A 15530-nucleotide genomic window follows, 5' to 3' on the forward strand; every position below is an offset into this window, starting at 1 on the left:
CAGAAGCAGGGTTGAGTAGTTGCAGCTGACCACGCCACCTGGAACGTCGAGGATCTTTACTGTCTACCCCTTTATGGAAAGAGTTTGCCAACGTTTAATGTGGTACACTGGATGGTGAGAGAGTTAAAACAGAGTGAAAGAATCGAGTGAAACAAAGGAAGGTGATTCTAGAGAGGGCTCCGGCGAGGGGATGATTGAACAGCGACCTAGAGTGGTGTGAAGGGTGAGCCCCGTGGATGTCTGGGTGCACTGGGGGAAGGGGACCAGCCGCTGCGAAGGTCCTGAGGTGGTAGGCTCATGACACATTGGAGAAGCAGCAGTGGCTTTAGCTGGAGCTATGTGGACCAGGAGGGTAGGACTGGAGATAAAGTCAGAAATGAGGTCAGGGACTACATAGTGAGTGGCCATGAGGTCATGGTAGGGACAGCATTACTGCTGTCAGTGTCAATGTCATTACTGCTCTATTAGCTTTAAATCTCCATGATCTGTCAGCACGCCAGACCCGTGGCATCTAGGTGATTACCTAGTTTTTTAGGAAGGCCTTAGCATTAAACGGATGACGGGATTGCCAAAGAAAGTCCGTTTCGGAGGCTAGCACGTACTCTTTATTCCAGGGCCTTGAGCCCGTCAAATACTACCAGGGAAAGAAAAGGAGGGAAGCAGGCTTTTGTGAGCATTTGCCATATGCTTAGTACTTTGGAAAACTGCTTTCATAAAAAAACACTTTTTCTTTTTCTTTAACAAAAATCTTCCCAAAAGATTATGCGTATATAGTTCGTGGTTTAAAAACACCACTGGCTGATTTCAGATATAATAGAAGAAATACTGTGACCCATGCATGAGAGAAATTCACTTTCAGTTTGGGGAATATTTGCTTTTTTGTTCAAGGGAATTAAAGGGCATAAAAGATAAGAATTTTAGTCCTGGGCTTGTATCTGGCTTCCAATCACATATCCAATTTCTTTCTTTTTTCTTTCTTCTTTTTTAATGTTTATTTTTGAGAGAGAGAGACAGACAGACCAAACATGAGCCGGGGAGGGGGAGAGAGAGAGAGGGACATGCAGAATGTGAAGCATGCTCCAGGTTCTGAGCTGTCAGCACAGAGCCCGACGTGGGGCTCGAACCCGCGAACCGCAAGATCATGACCTGAGCCGAACAAAGTCAGACTCTTTTTACGACATGGCCTTGTTTCTCGTGCTGTGATGAGTTTGGGGTGGGGCACGTCCTGGTACTGCCCAGCCTTCATCTGGGTGGCTCTTTTCTCTTTCTGCTTTTGGGAGGCTCAAGTTGCTGGGCAACTGCCTCACCTTAGATGACTGCTTTGGGATTGAGATGAATCCCTGTGAACTTGGCTCCTGACAGCCTACTCCCCGCCCACCCCCCCCAACCTACTCCACATGATTATATTCTTGGGTTTTTTTAATGTTTATTTATTTTGGAGGCCGGAGGAGCAGCAAGAGAGGGGGCCAGAGGATCCGAAACAGGCTCTGAGCTGTCAGCAGAGAGCCTGATGCAGGGCTCGAACTCACGAACTATGAGATCATGACCTGAGCTGAAGCCAGACTCTCAACCGACTGAGCCACCCAGGCACCCTCGCATGATTAAATTCTTAACCCAACTGACATATCTTATTCCAGATGCAAATGTTGAGTAATTTCACAGTAAACGGCAAATGCTATAAATCACAGTTCTCTATGGTGTTAGTGACTCAGTAATCCTGCTTTTCGACTTGATTTGACAAAGGCAACTGGCACCCTGTCTTTTCAGCCTTCTTCCCATAACCCACAAATACACTGTGTCGTGTGGTTGTACAAAGTGTTCACGGTGGGGAGAAGGAGGTCCGTGCCGTGTGGATGTACCTGATGGGCCATAACGGTAGAGCGGCTTGACCCCGAATCGCATGTGGACCCACGTGCCCAGAGGGACCTTGGCTGTCATGGTCCCAGCATCGCTGCATGCTCACAGAGCCCGAGTGCCAAATCGGGTGACCCTGTGTTTTAGGAGACGGCTGAGGACACAGGGATGCAGAGAGGGAATTCTGGTGGCTGGTTGGAAGCATTACCCCAGGAAGGCGAAATCCGTTTTTACACCCGAGGCGGCTCAGGCACACTCTGCCCAGAAAGAGGCCCAACTGAGATATGGGATTCTTCAGCAGAAGCAGACACTCCATGGTCAACATCTGGAATCTGAGGGTTGTGGTTCTTCCCTGGAACTTAGACGTGGGCATGAGGCCCAGAGAGAAAAGACCTCATTCCCCCCACAGAGGGGGACAAAAGTAGGTGTGCGGGGGGCACCGGAAACAGAGGTAAGGGGCAGGAGTGCACCTGCTGTGAGACCCAGGGTGGGCGGGGCGGGGGGGGGTGGCTGGCCTCTGCCACCACTTACTCTCCCCCCAGGCCCTCTTGAATGCCATGTGCTGCAGAACACAAGCGGATGGGCTCGCGCGAGGCTCATCTGACGTGGCGGGTGAGGCCTGCTGCACCCCGGCTGGTGCTGATAACCAGTGATCCGCATGCTTCCTGGGCCAGGCCTTGTTCCAAGATCCCTGAAAGTCAGCGTCTGGCCCTTTATGGAAGAAGGGGAGGGTATTTCTAATAAAACTTTACGCAAGACGTATAAAGGAATCAGAGGAATTTGGGCTCCTTCCAGAACGTCCAGCTTCAAGTTCGCTCAGCTGTTACTGCAGGTTTTTCAACGTTTTTTTTTTTTTTTTTTTTTTTTTTATTTTTGGGACAGAGAGAGACAGAGCATGAACGGGGGAGGGGCAGAGAGAGAGGGAGACACAGAATCGGAAACAGGCTCCAGGCTCCGAGCCATCAGCCCAGAGCCTGACGCGGGGCTCGAACTCACGGACCGCGAGATCGTGACCTGGCTGAAGTCGGACGCCCAACCGACTGCGCCACCCAGGCGCCCCTGTTACTGCAGGTTTTGAAGGCGCATATCATGCATTGGTGTGAAATCTTTATCACGATAATTGCTAAAGAAGAATGAAACAGGAAAATTACCAGAAGCCCTGGCTAGGGGTCCTCACACATCCACAATCCTCTGAATTGCTTGAGGGGTTCACTCGGGTTACGGGTTGCCTGCAGGTGAGAATTTGGAAGGTTCTCCATCCCTACAATCCATTTTGTGCTCTTCCCTCAAGTTATGAGTATCTGAAAAAGGCCATCTTAGCCATGGGACTCGAAGTTGACTTAAACCGTCTCCCCAGATAGGTAGGTAACCAGACGCACCGAGACACCCACATTCTGAGAGAAAATATCAGAGAAGTGTAGACGCATACAGCTTTACATTAGTGAGGGAAGGGGCGCCTGGGTGGCTCAGTCAGTTGAGCGTCTGACTGCGGCTCAGGTCGTGATCTCACAGTTTGTGGGTTCAAGCCGCGCATCGGGCTCTGTGCTGACAGCATGGAGCCTGGAGCCTGCTTCGGAATCTGTGTGTTTCTCTGTATCTGCCCCTCCTCTGCTCTCCCTCCCTCTCTCTCAAAATAATAAGTAAAATAAATAAATTAGTGAGGGAAGACTAACTAGAACCTGACCCGAAAAAGCCCAAAGCAGTTTATAAATTCCATGTTGGGTGTCTTAGGAGAAAACCCATGCCAATTAATCTGCAGTGAGGATGAGGACGGCTCTCCTCTGAAACCGCTTGCCATCTTAATCTGCAGGATACCCAGACATTGCGATAAGCCCTGGGCAGATTGAACCACGAGCAGGCAGTGCCCATGCCTTTCCAGGCCGTGGACTTACCGTCATACGTACTTGTGCGCGCGCATCAACGCCAGATGGGGATTCTCGTCAGCGTCTCCTCCGTAGACAAAGCGGACACGTCATCGGCTCCTGCAAAGCGTGCGATGGCTTGCTCGTGGTTCAGCGTGTCTTTCGTGCCGCCGTGTGACTTTGCCCACCTAAACTGTCATCGGGACAGGCGTTTTTTGTTTTTGAATTTTTGTTAACGTTTACTTATTTTTTAGAGAGAGAGTGAGGCAGAGCACGAGCGGGGAAGGGGCAAAGAGAGAGGGAGACACAGAGTCTGAAGCAGGCTGCAGGCTCTGAGCTGTCGTCTCGAGCCCACAAACCGTGAGATCACGACCAGAGCTGATGTCGGCCACTTAACCGACTGAGCCACCCCGGCGCCCCCATGACAGGCGGGTTCCATCCGACTGTTGTCTGTTAAGCCGGGGCAACTTCTCAGCCTGCACGCAGGACTGCTGATACCTGCCAAGTAAAGGTACCTACCGCAAGCCGCCAGGCTGGTGATTGTCACGCAGGCACGCGTTCAGCTTTCGTGTCAGTCCTGGAGGTGCGGGTTCCTTTTCCCCTGTGCAGCCAAGATCACAGTCCTGGAGAGCTTAATGAGACGTCGCTCCCTCCGGGCGGGTGACTTCTCTCCGCTCGGCTCTGCCAGCTCCCTGTGGGGTTGGAGTCTGTAAAGGGCCCAGGACACGCGGTGACGGTGTGGGGGGACTTCATAGGTCCACTTTCTATACGTGGCGTTCCTTGTTGCAGCAGGCTGAGCTGAACATCCTAACTGGACGTGAGCGTTCACATTCTGCAGGCTTCATTTGGGTTTGTGCACCTCGGCGCTGTGGCGTGCGGGGGTTCACGTGGGCTGTGTGTGGTTCAGCACGTGGGGGTGAACGCCCTGGCGCTTCTGCTGCGGGTGGGCCTGACGGCACGCAGACATGCGTGCTCAGAAGACCGTGGTTTTGGCAGCCTGGGCTCACCTGTTGCGTTCCTTTAGAGCCATCCCTGTGCGTTTCCCCAGATCTACCAGAGGAGGCAGACCATCTTTGCCGCTCAAATCCTGCCACTTCAGCGGGAAGGCCAGTTTATATGTTTGGTTTTTATTTTTGCCCCTTTAAGAGATAATCACTTAAAGGGCCTGTGGAAAAGGGGGGTGGGGAACTCATGTTTAATGGTCAGAGTGTCAGTTGGGTAACATGAGGCGGTTCTGGAGATGGGCGGTGGTCACGGTTGCCCATGACGTGAATGTACTTAATGCCACAGAGTGCTACGCTTAAAATCGCATAAAATGATAACTTGTGAGACGTATATCTTGCCATATTTAGTTTGTTTTATTTTATCTAAAATATTTTTTTAATGCTTTTGTTTTTGAGAGAGAGGGGGACAAAGCATGAGTGGGGGAGGGACAGAGAGAGAGAGAGAGAGGGGGGCACAGAATCCAGAGCAGGCTCCAGGCTCTCAACTGTCAGCAGAGCCCGACTCGGGGCTCGAACCCACAAACCGTGATCATCACCTGGGCCAAAGTCGGGCTCTTAACCGACTGAGCCACCCAGACGCCCCTTTCTTGCCATATTTTTAAAAAGGTAGTAATATATGTGCATTTCGGTCACATTCAAATCAGGTTACTCTCAAAAGACTTTTAATTTTACTGACATCCCTTTATTTGTTTTACCTTTAAGTTGCTAGTTGTGTGTGGAGCATACGTTTAAATCACGCCATTCAGTAGCAGGCATGAGACTCCATAACTTGTGTACGTGTCAGTTCTTGCACTGGAAGATTGCAGACTATGAAGCACAGAATCTCACGTGGGCCCCGAGAATCCCGGCCAAGGTGAAGATGAAATGAGGTTTATCTCGAGGGGCCACGTCCTACCTATCGCTGTGTGATAGGACACTAACGGGAGGAGACTAGGTTAGTTTCGTGTCTAAATGTCACGCCAGGGACTTCACCAGGAGTTGTTCTCCCTCCCCGGGTCTTAGAAAGCCTCTCTTAGAAAGTTGATGCGAAATCAACTCTTCCCCACGCGGGTCACTTACGTGAGACCACAGGGCCCGGGCAGCCGCTGCAGGTGCCAGGTCGGGTCACCCTAACGAGTGTTTGCATGCCCCCCTGTGCCCTACAGCAGGAGCTCATCGAGAGCATCAGTCGCAAGCTGCAAGTGCTTCGGGAAGCCCGGGAGAGCCTGCTGGAGGACACCCGTGCCAACAGCGCACTGGGGGACGAGGTGGATGCCATCGCCAAAGACGTGTGCAAACCCAACGAGTTTGACAAGTTCCGCATGTTCATTGGGGACCTGGACAAAGTGGTGAACCTTCTGTTGTCGCTGTCGGGCCGTCTGGCGCGGGTAGAAAACGCCCTCAATAATTTGGATGACACTACTTCTCCTGGTGATCGGGTAGATACAACGTGCCTGACCTGGACTCGGCGGGGGGCGGGGCGGGAGGTGGTTGCGGGAAGGTTCCGCGTGGGGCGTCATGAGTTGGTGCCCTGAAGCCTCACACGGTCCCTGCGGCGGCCTGTGCACCTCCCAGCGCAGGACGCCTTCGGGTGTCCAGGGCTGTCCCTCACTTTGCTGGTAACTGAGGGAGACAGGTGCTGGGGGGTGTGGTGGGCAGGGCCTGACAGGCGTGGTCATGGGACTGCAGGGCTGCTGTGATGTTCAGGAAGAACTGTGGGCTCCTTTTCACATCTTCTCACCTGTTCCCACGGATCATTACTGATAAGCGTCTCTTCCTAGGAAATAGTCTCTTTCGCCTTTCTTGACCATGCGTGTAAGTGGGTCTCACTGAGAATGGAATGTGATTTTTTGCTGCTTTTAACAGGAGTGCACACGGCAGTCTGGAAGCAGTCGAGGACTTGTCTGCCTCTTCTCCCTCTCTTGAGGTGTGCAGCCTGGAACGTGTCTCTTAGGGGGTTTGCAGAATGCAGGAAGTAATAGCCCCCTTGTTGGCTTCACTTCCTGGGTCAAAAATCAGTAGAACATGGAGTTTGCTTCTCTGTGTAGGCCCTCAAATGATCATCTTTATTATTAATAAGGCTCCTTCTCTGAAAGGGGAGCGGAAGAGTTAGCCCTCTCCCTTACCCTAGGTGAGAGCGCTTTCAGGCGACCTAAATGTTCTCGAGCGCGGCTCGCAGACGTTGTCGTTCTGTGCTTAGCTAAGTCATTGATGACTACCGTTTGAACGTACTGGATAAGCATTGACAAAATAGCCGGGACCCTTGGATGATGTTCAGATTCCACTTTCTGATTTCCTCGTCTTTGCCACGTGTATCTGAGGAGAGGAAGATAACACGAGGGGTGCCTGGGTGTCTCCGCCTGTTGAGTGTCCGACTGGCTCAGGTCATGATCTGTGGTTCGAGCGTTGGAGCCCCGTATTGAGCTCTCTGCTGTCAGCACAGAGCCTGCTTGGGAGTCTCTCTCTCTCTCTGCTTCTACCCCACTCAAGTGTGCTCTGTCTCTCTCAAAAATAAAAATATTCTTAAAAAAAAAACTTGAACAAGAAAGAGATTCGTTTATACATAATTGGAATGTTCTCGAGTATTGATTTAAGTGACCAACTAGTGTGGTCTTTGCAGCTCAGCTCCTCTATAATCTATCTTTCCCTCCGTGTGGGTGGAATGGACAGGTACTTTATTTAGAATTTGGGGATGATGAAGGAATGCCAACGCTAAGGACCACGCACGTGGTCCTCCTGAGCACCAGGCTCTGGAGCCCTCAGCACGTCCCGGGGGCTCCCTGGGAATGGAGTGTTGCATTCCCCCAGCCAGGGGCAGTGAGGAGGCCCCGTCTCCAGCAGGGTTGGCGTTGGAGGAAAATCTGCGTCAGGCAGTGGAAGTTTGGAGACGCTAAGGTTTTCAGAGACACCATAGTAACTAGTTAAAAGACACGGCAGAACGTTTTCTGAGGCTCCCTCCATCTTTCCAGACAGAAAATGTCCCCATCAGGTCCTCTCCCAGCCTCTGCAGCCTCCTGTCCCTAGTCAGCCTGACTGGTTTTGCTTTAAGTTTTTATGTATTTATTTTGAGAGAGAGTTCCTGCACACACCAGCGTGGGAGGGGCAGAGAGAGAGGGAGAGAGAGAATCCCAAGGCTCTCTCCCCTGATGCGGGGCTGGGACTCACAAGCCACAAGATCGTGACCTGAGCCAAAATTCAAGAGTTGGACACTTACCTGACAAAGCCGTGCAGGCGCCCCAGCCTGACTGATGTTAATAATCCAAAGCGCACATCTAGGGTCTGTTAGCACCTGTTTCCCTTTGGGTTTAACGGATTTGCTTTGCCTCCTCTTTGCGTGAGAATTCTCTGTGCGCGTGACCTGAAGAGGGCGGTGTTGCACGGGAGTGGGCAGGGGACCTGACGCCCACCAAGACACTTTCTGCTTAGTGACCCGCCCACCAAGACACTTTCTGCTTAGTGACCCGCCCACCAAGACACTTTCTGCTTAGTGACCCGCCCACCAAGACACTTTCTGCTTAGTGACAGTGGCCGCTCACGTTCATCGCGCTCTTTCTGTGTGCGGGCGTTTTACAGAGAGCCGCCGCATGCTGGACTCTCACGGTGGCTGTTGGTAACTGTGCGTGGCCACGTCGCAAAGTGGCAGAATGAGAGCGGCTGTCCTGCTGTCCAAGTAAAAATCACACGGAGGAAATGAAGCCCCGGCCTCCCCCAGCCGACGGTGGGAGACTGAATGCACTCATCTCTTCCTTTCTTAGTTTTCGTTAAACTTAGAGAAGGCAGGGACCGTTAGGTGTGTATTTTGCGGAGAGACGGTGCGGCTGTGAGCGCCACATTTTAGGAACGGGATCGTCCGTGTCCCCCATAGCGGGCCCCGTGCGGGGAGCCGGGGAGTCTCCCCCGTCTCCCTGCGTCTGTTCTGCCTGTCCTTGCTCCCTCACGCGTGCCCTGCAGGCTCGCCCAGGGGCTCTTCTCCTGCGGAAGGGTGTACACACCCCGCTCCGCGAGTTCTCCGGAATCCGCGCCTTTTGCTGCCTTTGCCGCGGTGTTGTCACGGGCAGGCCTCTGACGCGCGTGGGATCCCTAAGTCCTTTACACCTTTGGAGGCTCTCAGAATTCTGTCCTTACCTGTCCGGGGACAGCTGCCCTCATCAAGGCTGTTCCTCTGAGCCGTTCCAGGCCAGTGGGAAGAAATGGGAGGCGGGACGAGCCTGTGAGCTCTCGAGGAAGGGCTGGGGCCAGCCGCGCCCGAGTATCTCCGTGCAGAGGCCGTCAGACCCCTGGTCCCTAACCTGGCGTCAGGGTGTCCCCTGAGGCAGCCCGCAGCGTGGCCGGCAGCTTGTGGCGGCCACCCGGGGCCCCTGCTCTCGCCCTCATCCTCAACGGGCTTGTCTCTCTCTCTCCCCAGCAATCGCTGCTCGAGAAGCAGCGGGTCCTCATCCAGCAGCACGAGGACGCCAAGGAACTGAAGGAGAACCTGGACCGCTGGGAGCGGATCGTGTTCGACATCCTGGCCAGCTACCTCAGCGAGGAGAGCCTGGCCGACTGCGAGCACTTCGTGAAGATGAAGTCCGCCCTCATCATCGAGCAGCGCGAGCTGGAAGACAAGATACACCTGGGCGAGGAGCAGCTCAAGTGTCTGTTCGACAGCCTGCAGCCAGAAAGAGGCAAATAGGAGGGCCCTCCCTGGCGGAGGCCGGAAAGTGCCCCTCTGAGCTCGGTTCCGGAGGATGCACGCGGAGACCCCAGCCGGTATTTATGTCCTGCAGCCCGAGTCGTCCCCTAGCGGGATGGCTGCTTTAGAGAAGCAATAACTTCCGTGTGTGTTTGTGATGATCTATTTAATGTGTTTTAGCTTCCCCGTTGAACGCTGAGCAGAACATCTCACCATTAGCCATTTTGCTTTGCCGGTTACCACACGTGGCCCAGCCTCCGGAGGGTGGCGGGTTCCCGCAGTATAGACTGTGTAGTGCATGCAAGTGGTCCTTCTCACTGGTAGGTGTGCCCTTCCTCCCGTCTTCACATCCTGAACCAACCGCCCAGGAAGCAGCCTGAGTGAGTCTTGAAGGCGCATGAGCGGGGAACCCCTGGCTCCCGTCATACCCTGCGATTCCTTACCCTGGGAAGCGTGGGCTGCCCCGTCGTACCCCATTCGTCCGATGGTGTGGACCCTTCCTCGTCCTTCATTCATTGTCTCCCAGCAAAACCATGATGATATGATGACAAGTTACTAACCTTTTGGAAAGGGGAATGGTTTCCCAGTGGTTAAAAACCCACTGTGAAATGAACACCTTATGTGTTGGCTTCATGCATCCTGAAATCGCCACAGAAAGAATCGTATGCATGCTTTAAAACACGCGCACAGCACAAGGAGCTTCAGTCCTGACGTCACGGTTCACGTGATCTTTTCCTGCAAAGTGAAAGTCCTCGGTCAGTAGTGTGTCCAGTAGGAGTGATGTGCTCGCTAGATACTTGTTTCATGAGACCAACAGCATATTTCTGAAATTACCTTCTGCCTGTAACACTTACTTTGTGTGCGTATGGTTGTTAGTGACAATTGGCTACGTTTCTGTTTTTGCCTCTTTAAATCTATTGCCATGCTGTAAGGGTTACTTTCCATTTACTTGTAAGAACCTTTCCTCTCTGCGCTTTCAGAGGCCCCATGGAGTATTACAACTCCCAAACCCGATCTTTTTCTGCCACAGTTTATACATTCTGTCCCCTGTTTATTAGCTGAAACCGCAAGTTTCTCAAGAGAGTCTGCTCACTAAGAAGACACTGTCATGCTGTCAGTTTCCAGTGGACAAGTCACAGACTGGGAGGAAAGATGTGCTAATCATGTCTATGACAAAGGATCTAGAAGGTGTGAAGAACTTTCAGAAGCAAGAGAACAAACAGCTGGTTAGTACATGGGCAAGAAACATAACTCGGTGCTTCAGCACAGAGGCCGTGTGCACGGGCAATAAAATAAGCACGTGGAAAGACATTCAACCGCCATCGGCTTGGTTGTAACTTCCGTTTAATCTACGCCAATGTAGAGCTTCTTCACAGATGCTCACCCGATTAAACGCGTGGTAAATGGCAGGACAGCCCCTTGGACGACATCATGTTGAAGTGATGATCGGACGTTTGGTTGATCGAGGGATCATTTGGATCCTCGTTTCCCCTATTCCCGTGAAAGTTTTCCGACAGGTGGGGACACGTCCCTTTGTCCGCGGCGACGGTTGCCTTCCCAGAACACACGTGCACACAAATATCTTAACAGACCGCTGTCTGTACTCGATGAGCCAGAGGTGGGGAGCTGGACCCCTGAGCCACGGCACTGACGTCTCTGCACCCCACGGGGGTCCCAAAGTGGCAAGCTTCGGTAACGCACGCAATAAACCCTCTTTTTGGCAATCCACTCATGCCAGAAAGCTCCATGCCTTTTCAGAAGTTTCCAGTCCTATTGAATTAAGCGATTTCTGACTTGAAAAAAAATCCCCATCCTGCCAATGACGTGTCCTCCTTTCCTCCTGCTGTAGTCCCTTCCTGTGAAAACTGGTCACTTCAGAGAAGGTGAAGTTGGCTGTCCACGGACCTCTGTCATTCTCCCTCAGGGGGACAAACACAGTAATTTCAGCGTGTTTTGCTTTTAATTTAGACAAAGCGTTTATCTGTGATTCTTTCCCCTCGAATACAGTATTGTGAATCATTCTGATGATATATATGTAAAATGTGAGTAACAGGAGGTGTGTGTCTCTATCCAGCCTTTTAGGTCTTTTGAGGACCTTCTCTTACACACAGCAATATACAGTGCTCTGTCCCCCTTGCCGCGAAGCACATGGGGTCACTGTCCTGTACCTTCCCCTGTTTGCCTCTTCAGCGTCTAGTCAGCAGGGACCCAAAGAGTCCAGTGAGTCGATGTACATATCTTTGTACATAGCTATGTTATTGCATACAACAACAATCTGGTGCTAATGTTGTGCCCTTGGCATTCTTAGGTGGCGGCTGATTCCTCCCCCTCTGTCGTAGCACAGCTGTGGAATGCTCTGTATGGCGAGATTTCAGTCAGGGGTATGGCCTGTGGCTTTTATCCTGCAGTCCAGTGTGGAAAATGTATACGTATTTCATGCTCGACCCTTACCACTTAGCTCTCGTCGTATCGTCCTGCTTGACTTTTAACAGAATAAATGTGTCTTTGAGTGAATGGAGCGTGTCTTTGACTTACCTATGTTCTTTTTTTTTTTTTTTTAATCAAACTGTCCTCACCATAGGTCAAATTCTTAAGCCACTGATAAATTGTGGGATGGATTCTCTATATGTGTGTAACTTTAGGCCAGCCTAGCTAAAGCTGATCAGTTTACAGGCAGGCAAAAGTCAGGGGCCACAGGTTGTATCAGTTAGCCGTGGCCACAGTTATGCTGTGTAACAAGCAACTGTGAGATCTCAGTGTGCAGTACGGTATCTCTTTAGCTCACGCGTGCGGCGATCATGGTACTCTGCTCCGTGTGTCTCTCGTGTTTCTCCTGGAACTGGCAGCCTGGCCTGGGGAAGTCAGTGGCGGATGCATGAGAGAACCGACCCGGGCACAAAGGTGTTTTTCCACATACCGGATTATATCACACCGCTAACCTTCCATTGCCAAAGCAAGCCCCACAGCTGAACTCAGAGAGGTGGTGGGATGTGCCCCACCTCTTCGGTGGGAGGAGCCGTGTCGTCACGTGGCAGAGTGTGGACACCAGGTGTGAAGAATTCGGGCCACTGATGAGCTGCATCTCCCACACCGGCATCTGCTATGATGGGGTAGCACTCAAGCGTCCTGGACCCAGAAGCCACATCCCCAGGGCGAGGCCACCTCTGCCGCTCCCTAGCCGTATGGCCGTGACCAAGGTACTCGGGCTCTCCGAGTTTCATCCTGTGTCACTGGAGAAGGCCTGGGAGCTCAAGCAAACACATGTTGTTCATGTGCTTAGAGGCCACACTAGGCCTGGAAAAAAGTGCTGCGGAGGTGTCTACTCTTGCATGTGCATCATTCCCTCTGGTCTTGGAGGGACAGGCCTTCCCTGAACGATCTGCCAGAGCCGCACAGGAGATGGGGATTTCTGTTGCATGGGAGGATGAGAAAGGGTTCTGGTCTGGAGCAGGTTTGTGAGGCGTCAAGGCTGGATGGGAGCGGGGAGAGTCTCTTTAATAAAAATTATTCAACGGGCGCCTGGGTGGCTCAGTCGGTTAAGCGTCCGACTTTGGCTCAGGTCACCATCTTGCAGTTCATGAGTTTGAGGCCCGCATGGGGCACCGTGCTGACATCTCAGAGCCTGCTTCAGACCCTCTGTCTACTCCCCCCTCCCCGCTCTGCCTATCCCCTGCTCTATCGCAAAAATAAACATTAAAGAAACAAATTTCATAAGTAAAAATTATTCAAAATTAGAGTGGATATTTACTGAGAATGAAAAACAAGTCAGATTTTTTTTTCAGTGGATGAATACCACACATTTTGTTTTTATTTCTGGCTTCTGCCAGGTGACTTCAACGTGTCTCATTTGAGTTCTGGAATGGTCAAGAGATTACTAACTGGCGGCAGTTCAAATGCAGTCCAAGAGTGCTGCTGTGGTGCTAGGCTGGGCAGTTCTGCGATCTCTGTGCCATGTTCCATGACCCACTGATGACAGCGTGCAGGGTTGCGTCCCTGAGAGCTTGTGTGCTTGGGCTGGTGAACCACATTGGTGACAGCTTGGTCTTTGGTGCGGGCCCATCAGACTTGTGCGGGATGAGCTGCGTTGGGTACCCTGAGACAGCCTGGGTATGGGGACACCAGACACTCGCTCCATTTTCAGACCTGTCTGCTGGGACCGCTGCAGGTCTGTACCTACAAGCACAGACATTCTGAGAGCCTGGGTTGTGCACTTCCCGTTAAGAGAAGAAAAGCAATGCACGGTGTGTTTATCGTTCGTGTGTGCTACATCTTGAGTCCCGGTGACCCACACAAACATCCCAGTCAGCCCAAGCTGGATAGTGCACCCTCTCCTCGTTCTCCTCCAGGTCCCCCGGAGGCTTGTGGCCATTCCGGCACCTCCTGACACAGGCAGGCGGAGAGGAGTGACATGGTAGACCTAACAGAACGTGATGACGATGTCTTTGGCAAATTTCACGAAAGCATAGGGCTGTGCTAGATACACCAGGTGATCAGATTCAAAGACGAGGCCTACCGGATGTCATGATCCGTCCCGGCGAGGACCACGTGGAGGTGTATTCAGGGCTGTCAGTCGTAGCTCACTAAACCCTCAGCCCCCAGAGCACAAGGCAGGGTTTTGTGTATGTCTGTGCTTCTCTGCTGGGTGCCTGGTATGAGTAGGCGCTTAATTTATACACAGGTATTGAATGGGCAAAGAAATAAAACCGGTTACACAGTATGGATCACCGAGCAGCATGAGATTTCCTTTTTTTTCCCTCCTCCTGGGTGCCGTGTATGGAACACCTGTGTGCCAGGCACTTGAGGTCGGGCCATGGAGCACGTGCTGCTGACTTAACGCACAGAGGGAAACAAGGACTGAGTTCGTCACGTTACCGTCTCGATCTTGCTGCCTCTACCTTTACCCTCCCAGGTTCTGCCTTCAGCCTCTTCTCCGTCGGTGTCCGGAGATAGAGGGATGTTGCATGGGTCACAGGAAGCGAGTGCCTTGATTTTATTACTGTCAAGCCTGAGACCAGAGAGGACATAGAGCGCAAGGTCAGCAGGGTGGGAGCCGACGGGGTGTGCCAACTTTTGAAGGTTCCAAACAGGAACAGCCCCTGGGATCTAAGTACTGAAAGGCACTCAGGATAGTCTCCAGAGAAAAGCCAAGAGGAAAACTATACAGTGAGCCTGGGTGTCTCTGTTATGTATTTCTCTCGAAGAGATTCTCGGAGCGTAGTGAAGTTTCCAAGGAAGCCTGCAATAAAGACTCCTTTTCAGATTCCCTCAGGGTTTCCAAATGTACTTGAACTTGGATTGCTTCCACCTTGTGTTTAAAAAGTTAATATTTTGATTGATTTATTTTATTTTTGAGAGAAAGCAAGCAGGCGACAGGCAGAGAGAGAGGGAGAGGGACAGAATTCCAAGCAGGCTCCGCACTGTCTGCGCAGAGCAGAGCCCGACGTGGGGCTCGAATTCGGGAACCGTGGGACCGTAACCTGAGCCCAAATTTAGTCAGATGCTGAATCGACAGAGCCATCCAGGTGCCCCCAACTTAATAATTTTAATAATCAGTGAAAATGTCAGCATATCTTGAGAGATCCAGTTATAAGGATGGCAACCACTGGTGGTAATGGAGGACTGTGAGTGTTTGGTCTGAGGTGGGGCAGACCTGTCCTGTCCCCGGAGGTGGGGGCAAGACTGAGGTCTGTCTGTCTCCATATAGGACCATGGTCTTCAAATTCAATTTTGCTTAGATTATCCAAATAAGCTTTGGGCAGGATGGAAAATACACAACGACAACAAAAACCCACATACATATACACATATGCACGTATGTGTCCACATCCATAACTAACAATGCATGTTTAATATTCTATGCCAGTACCTATTTGTCTTCTGTTCCCTACACAGCAAGCATTCGATTGTAGGTCTCTGGGCACACACCCACTGTCCCCACATCCATTCCTGCCGTCCCTTCCCCCTGGTATGTCAACCACCCCGATAACAGCTCTAGGATTTTCTCAGGAGACATGAAAGTCTACTAGGCCCTTAGCCACCCCATCCCATTCCATGCCCACAACTGTTCTTTCCCTTATGGTGCAGGTGTAGATGTTACCGCTGTCTGAGACCTGTTGCCGTGGGACATAATATATTCACAGATCTCCTTCCCTTCTTCCC

General features: G+C 51.8%; 1 protein-coding gene across 3 annotated transcripts in view; it reads left to right on the forward strand.

Moving 5' to 3' along the window:
- LOC147571154 (protein Shroom2-like) overlaps positions 1-11889 on the forward strand; it is a 36362-nt gene extending 24473 nt beyond the window's left edge. For 2 of the 3 annotated variants that reach the window (XM_086696580.1, XM_086696578.1), the window contains exons 4-5: positions 5866-6138; positions 9105-11889. In XM_086696580.1, coding sequence (XP_086552706.1) covers positions 5866-6138; positions 9105-9371 — 540 coding nt within the window. In that variant the 3' untranslated portion in view covers positions 9372-11889. The remainder of the gene's footprint in view (positions 1-5865; positions 6139-9104) is intronic. The other variant, XM_086696579.1, reaches the window with a different exon arrangement.
- The last annotated feature ends 3641 nt before the right edge of the window (positions 11890-15530 follow it).

This window comes from Puma concolor, unplaced genomic scaffold (assembly GCF_028749965.1).
Source record: "Puma concolor isolate L17-30 unplaced genomic scaffold, mPumCon1.1.hap2 unalloc_scaffold_5, whole genome shotgun sequence".
Taxonomy (NCBI): domain Eukaryota; kingdom Metazoa; phylum Chordata; class Mammalia; order Carnivora; family Felidae; genus Puma; species Puma concolor.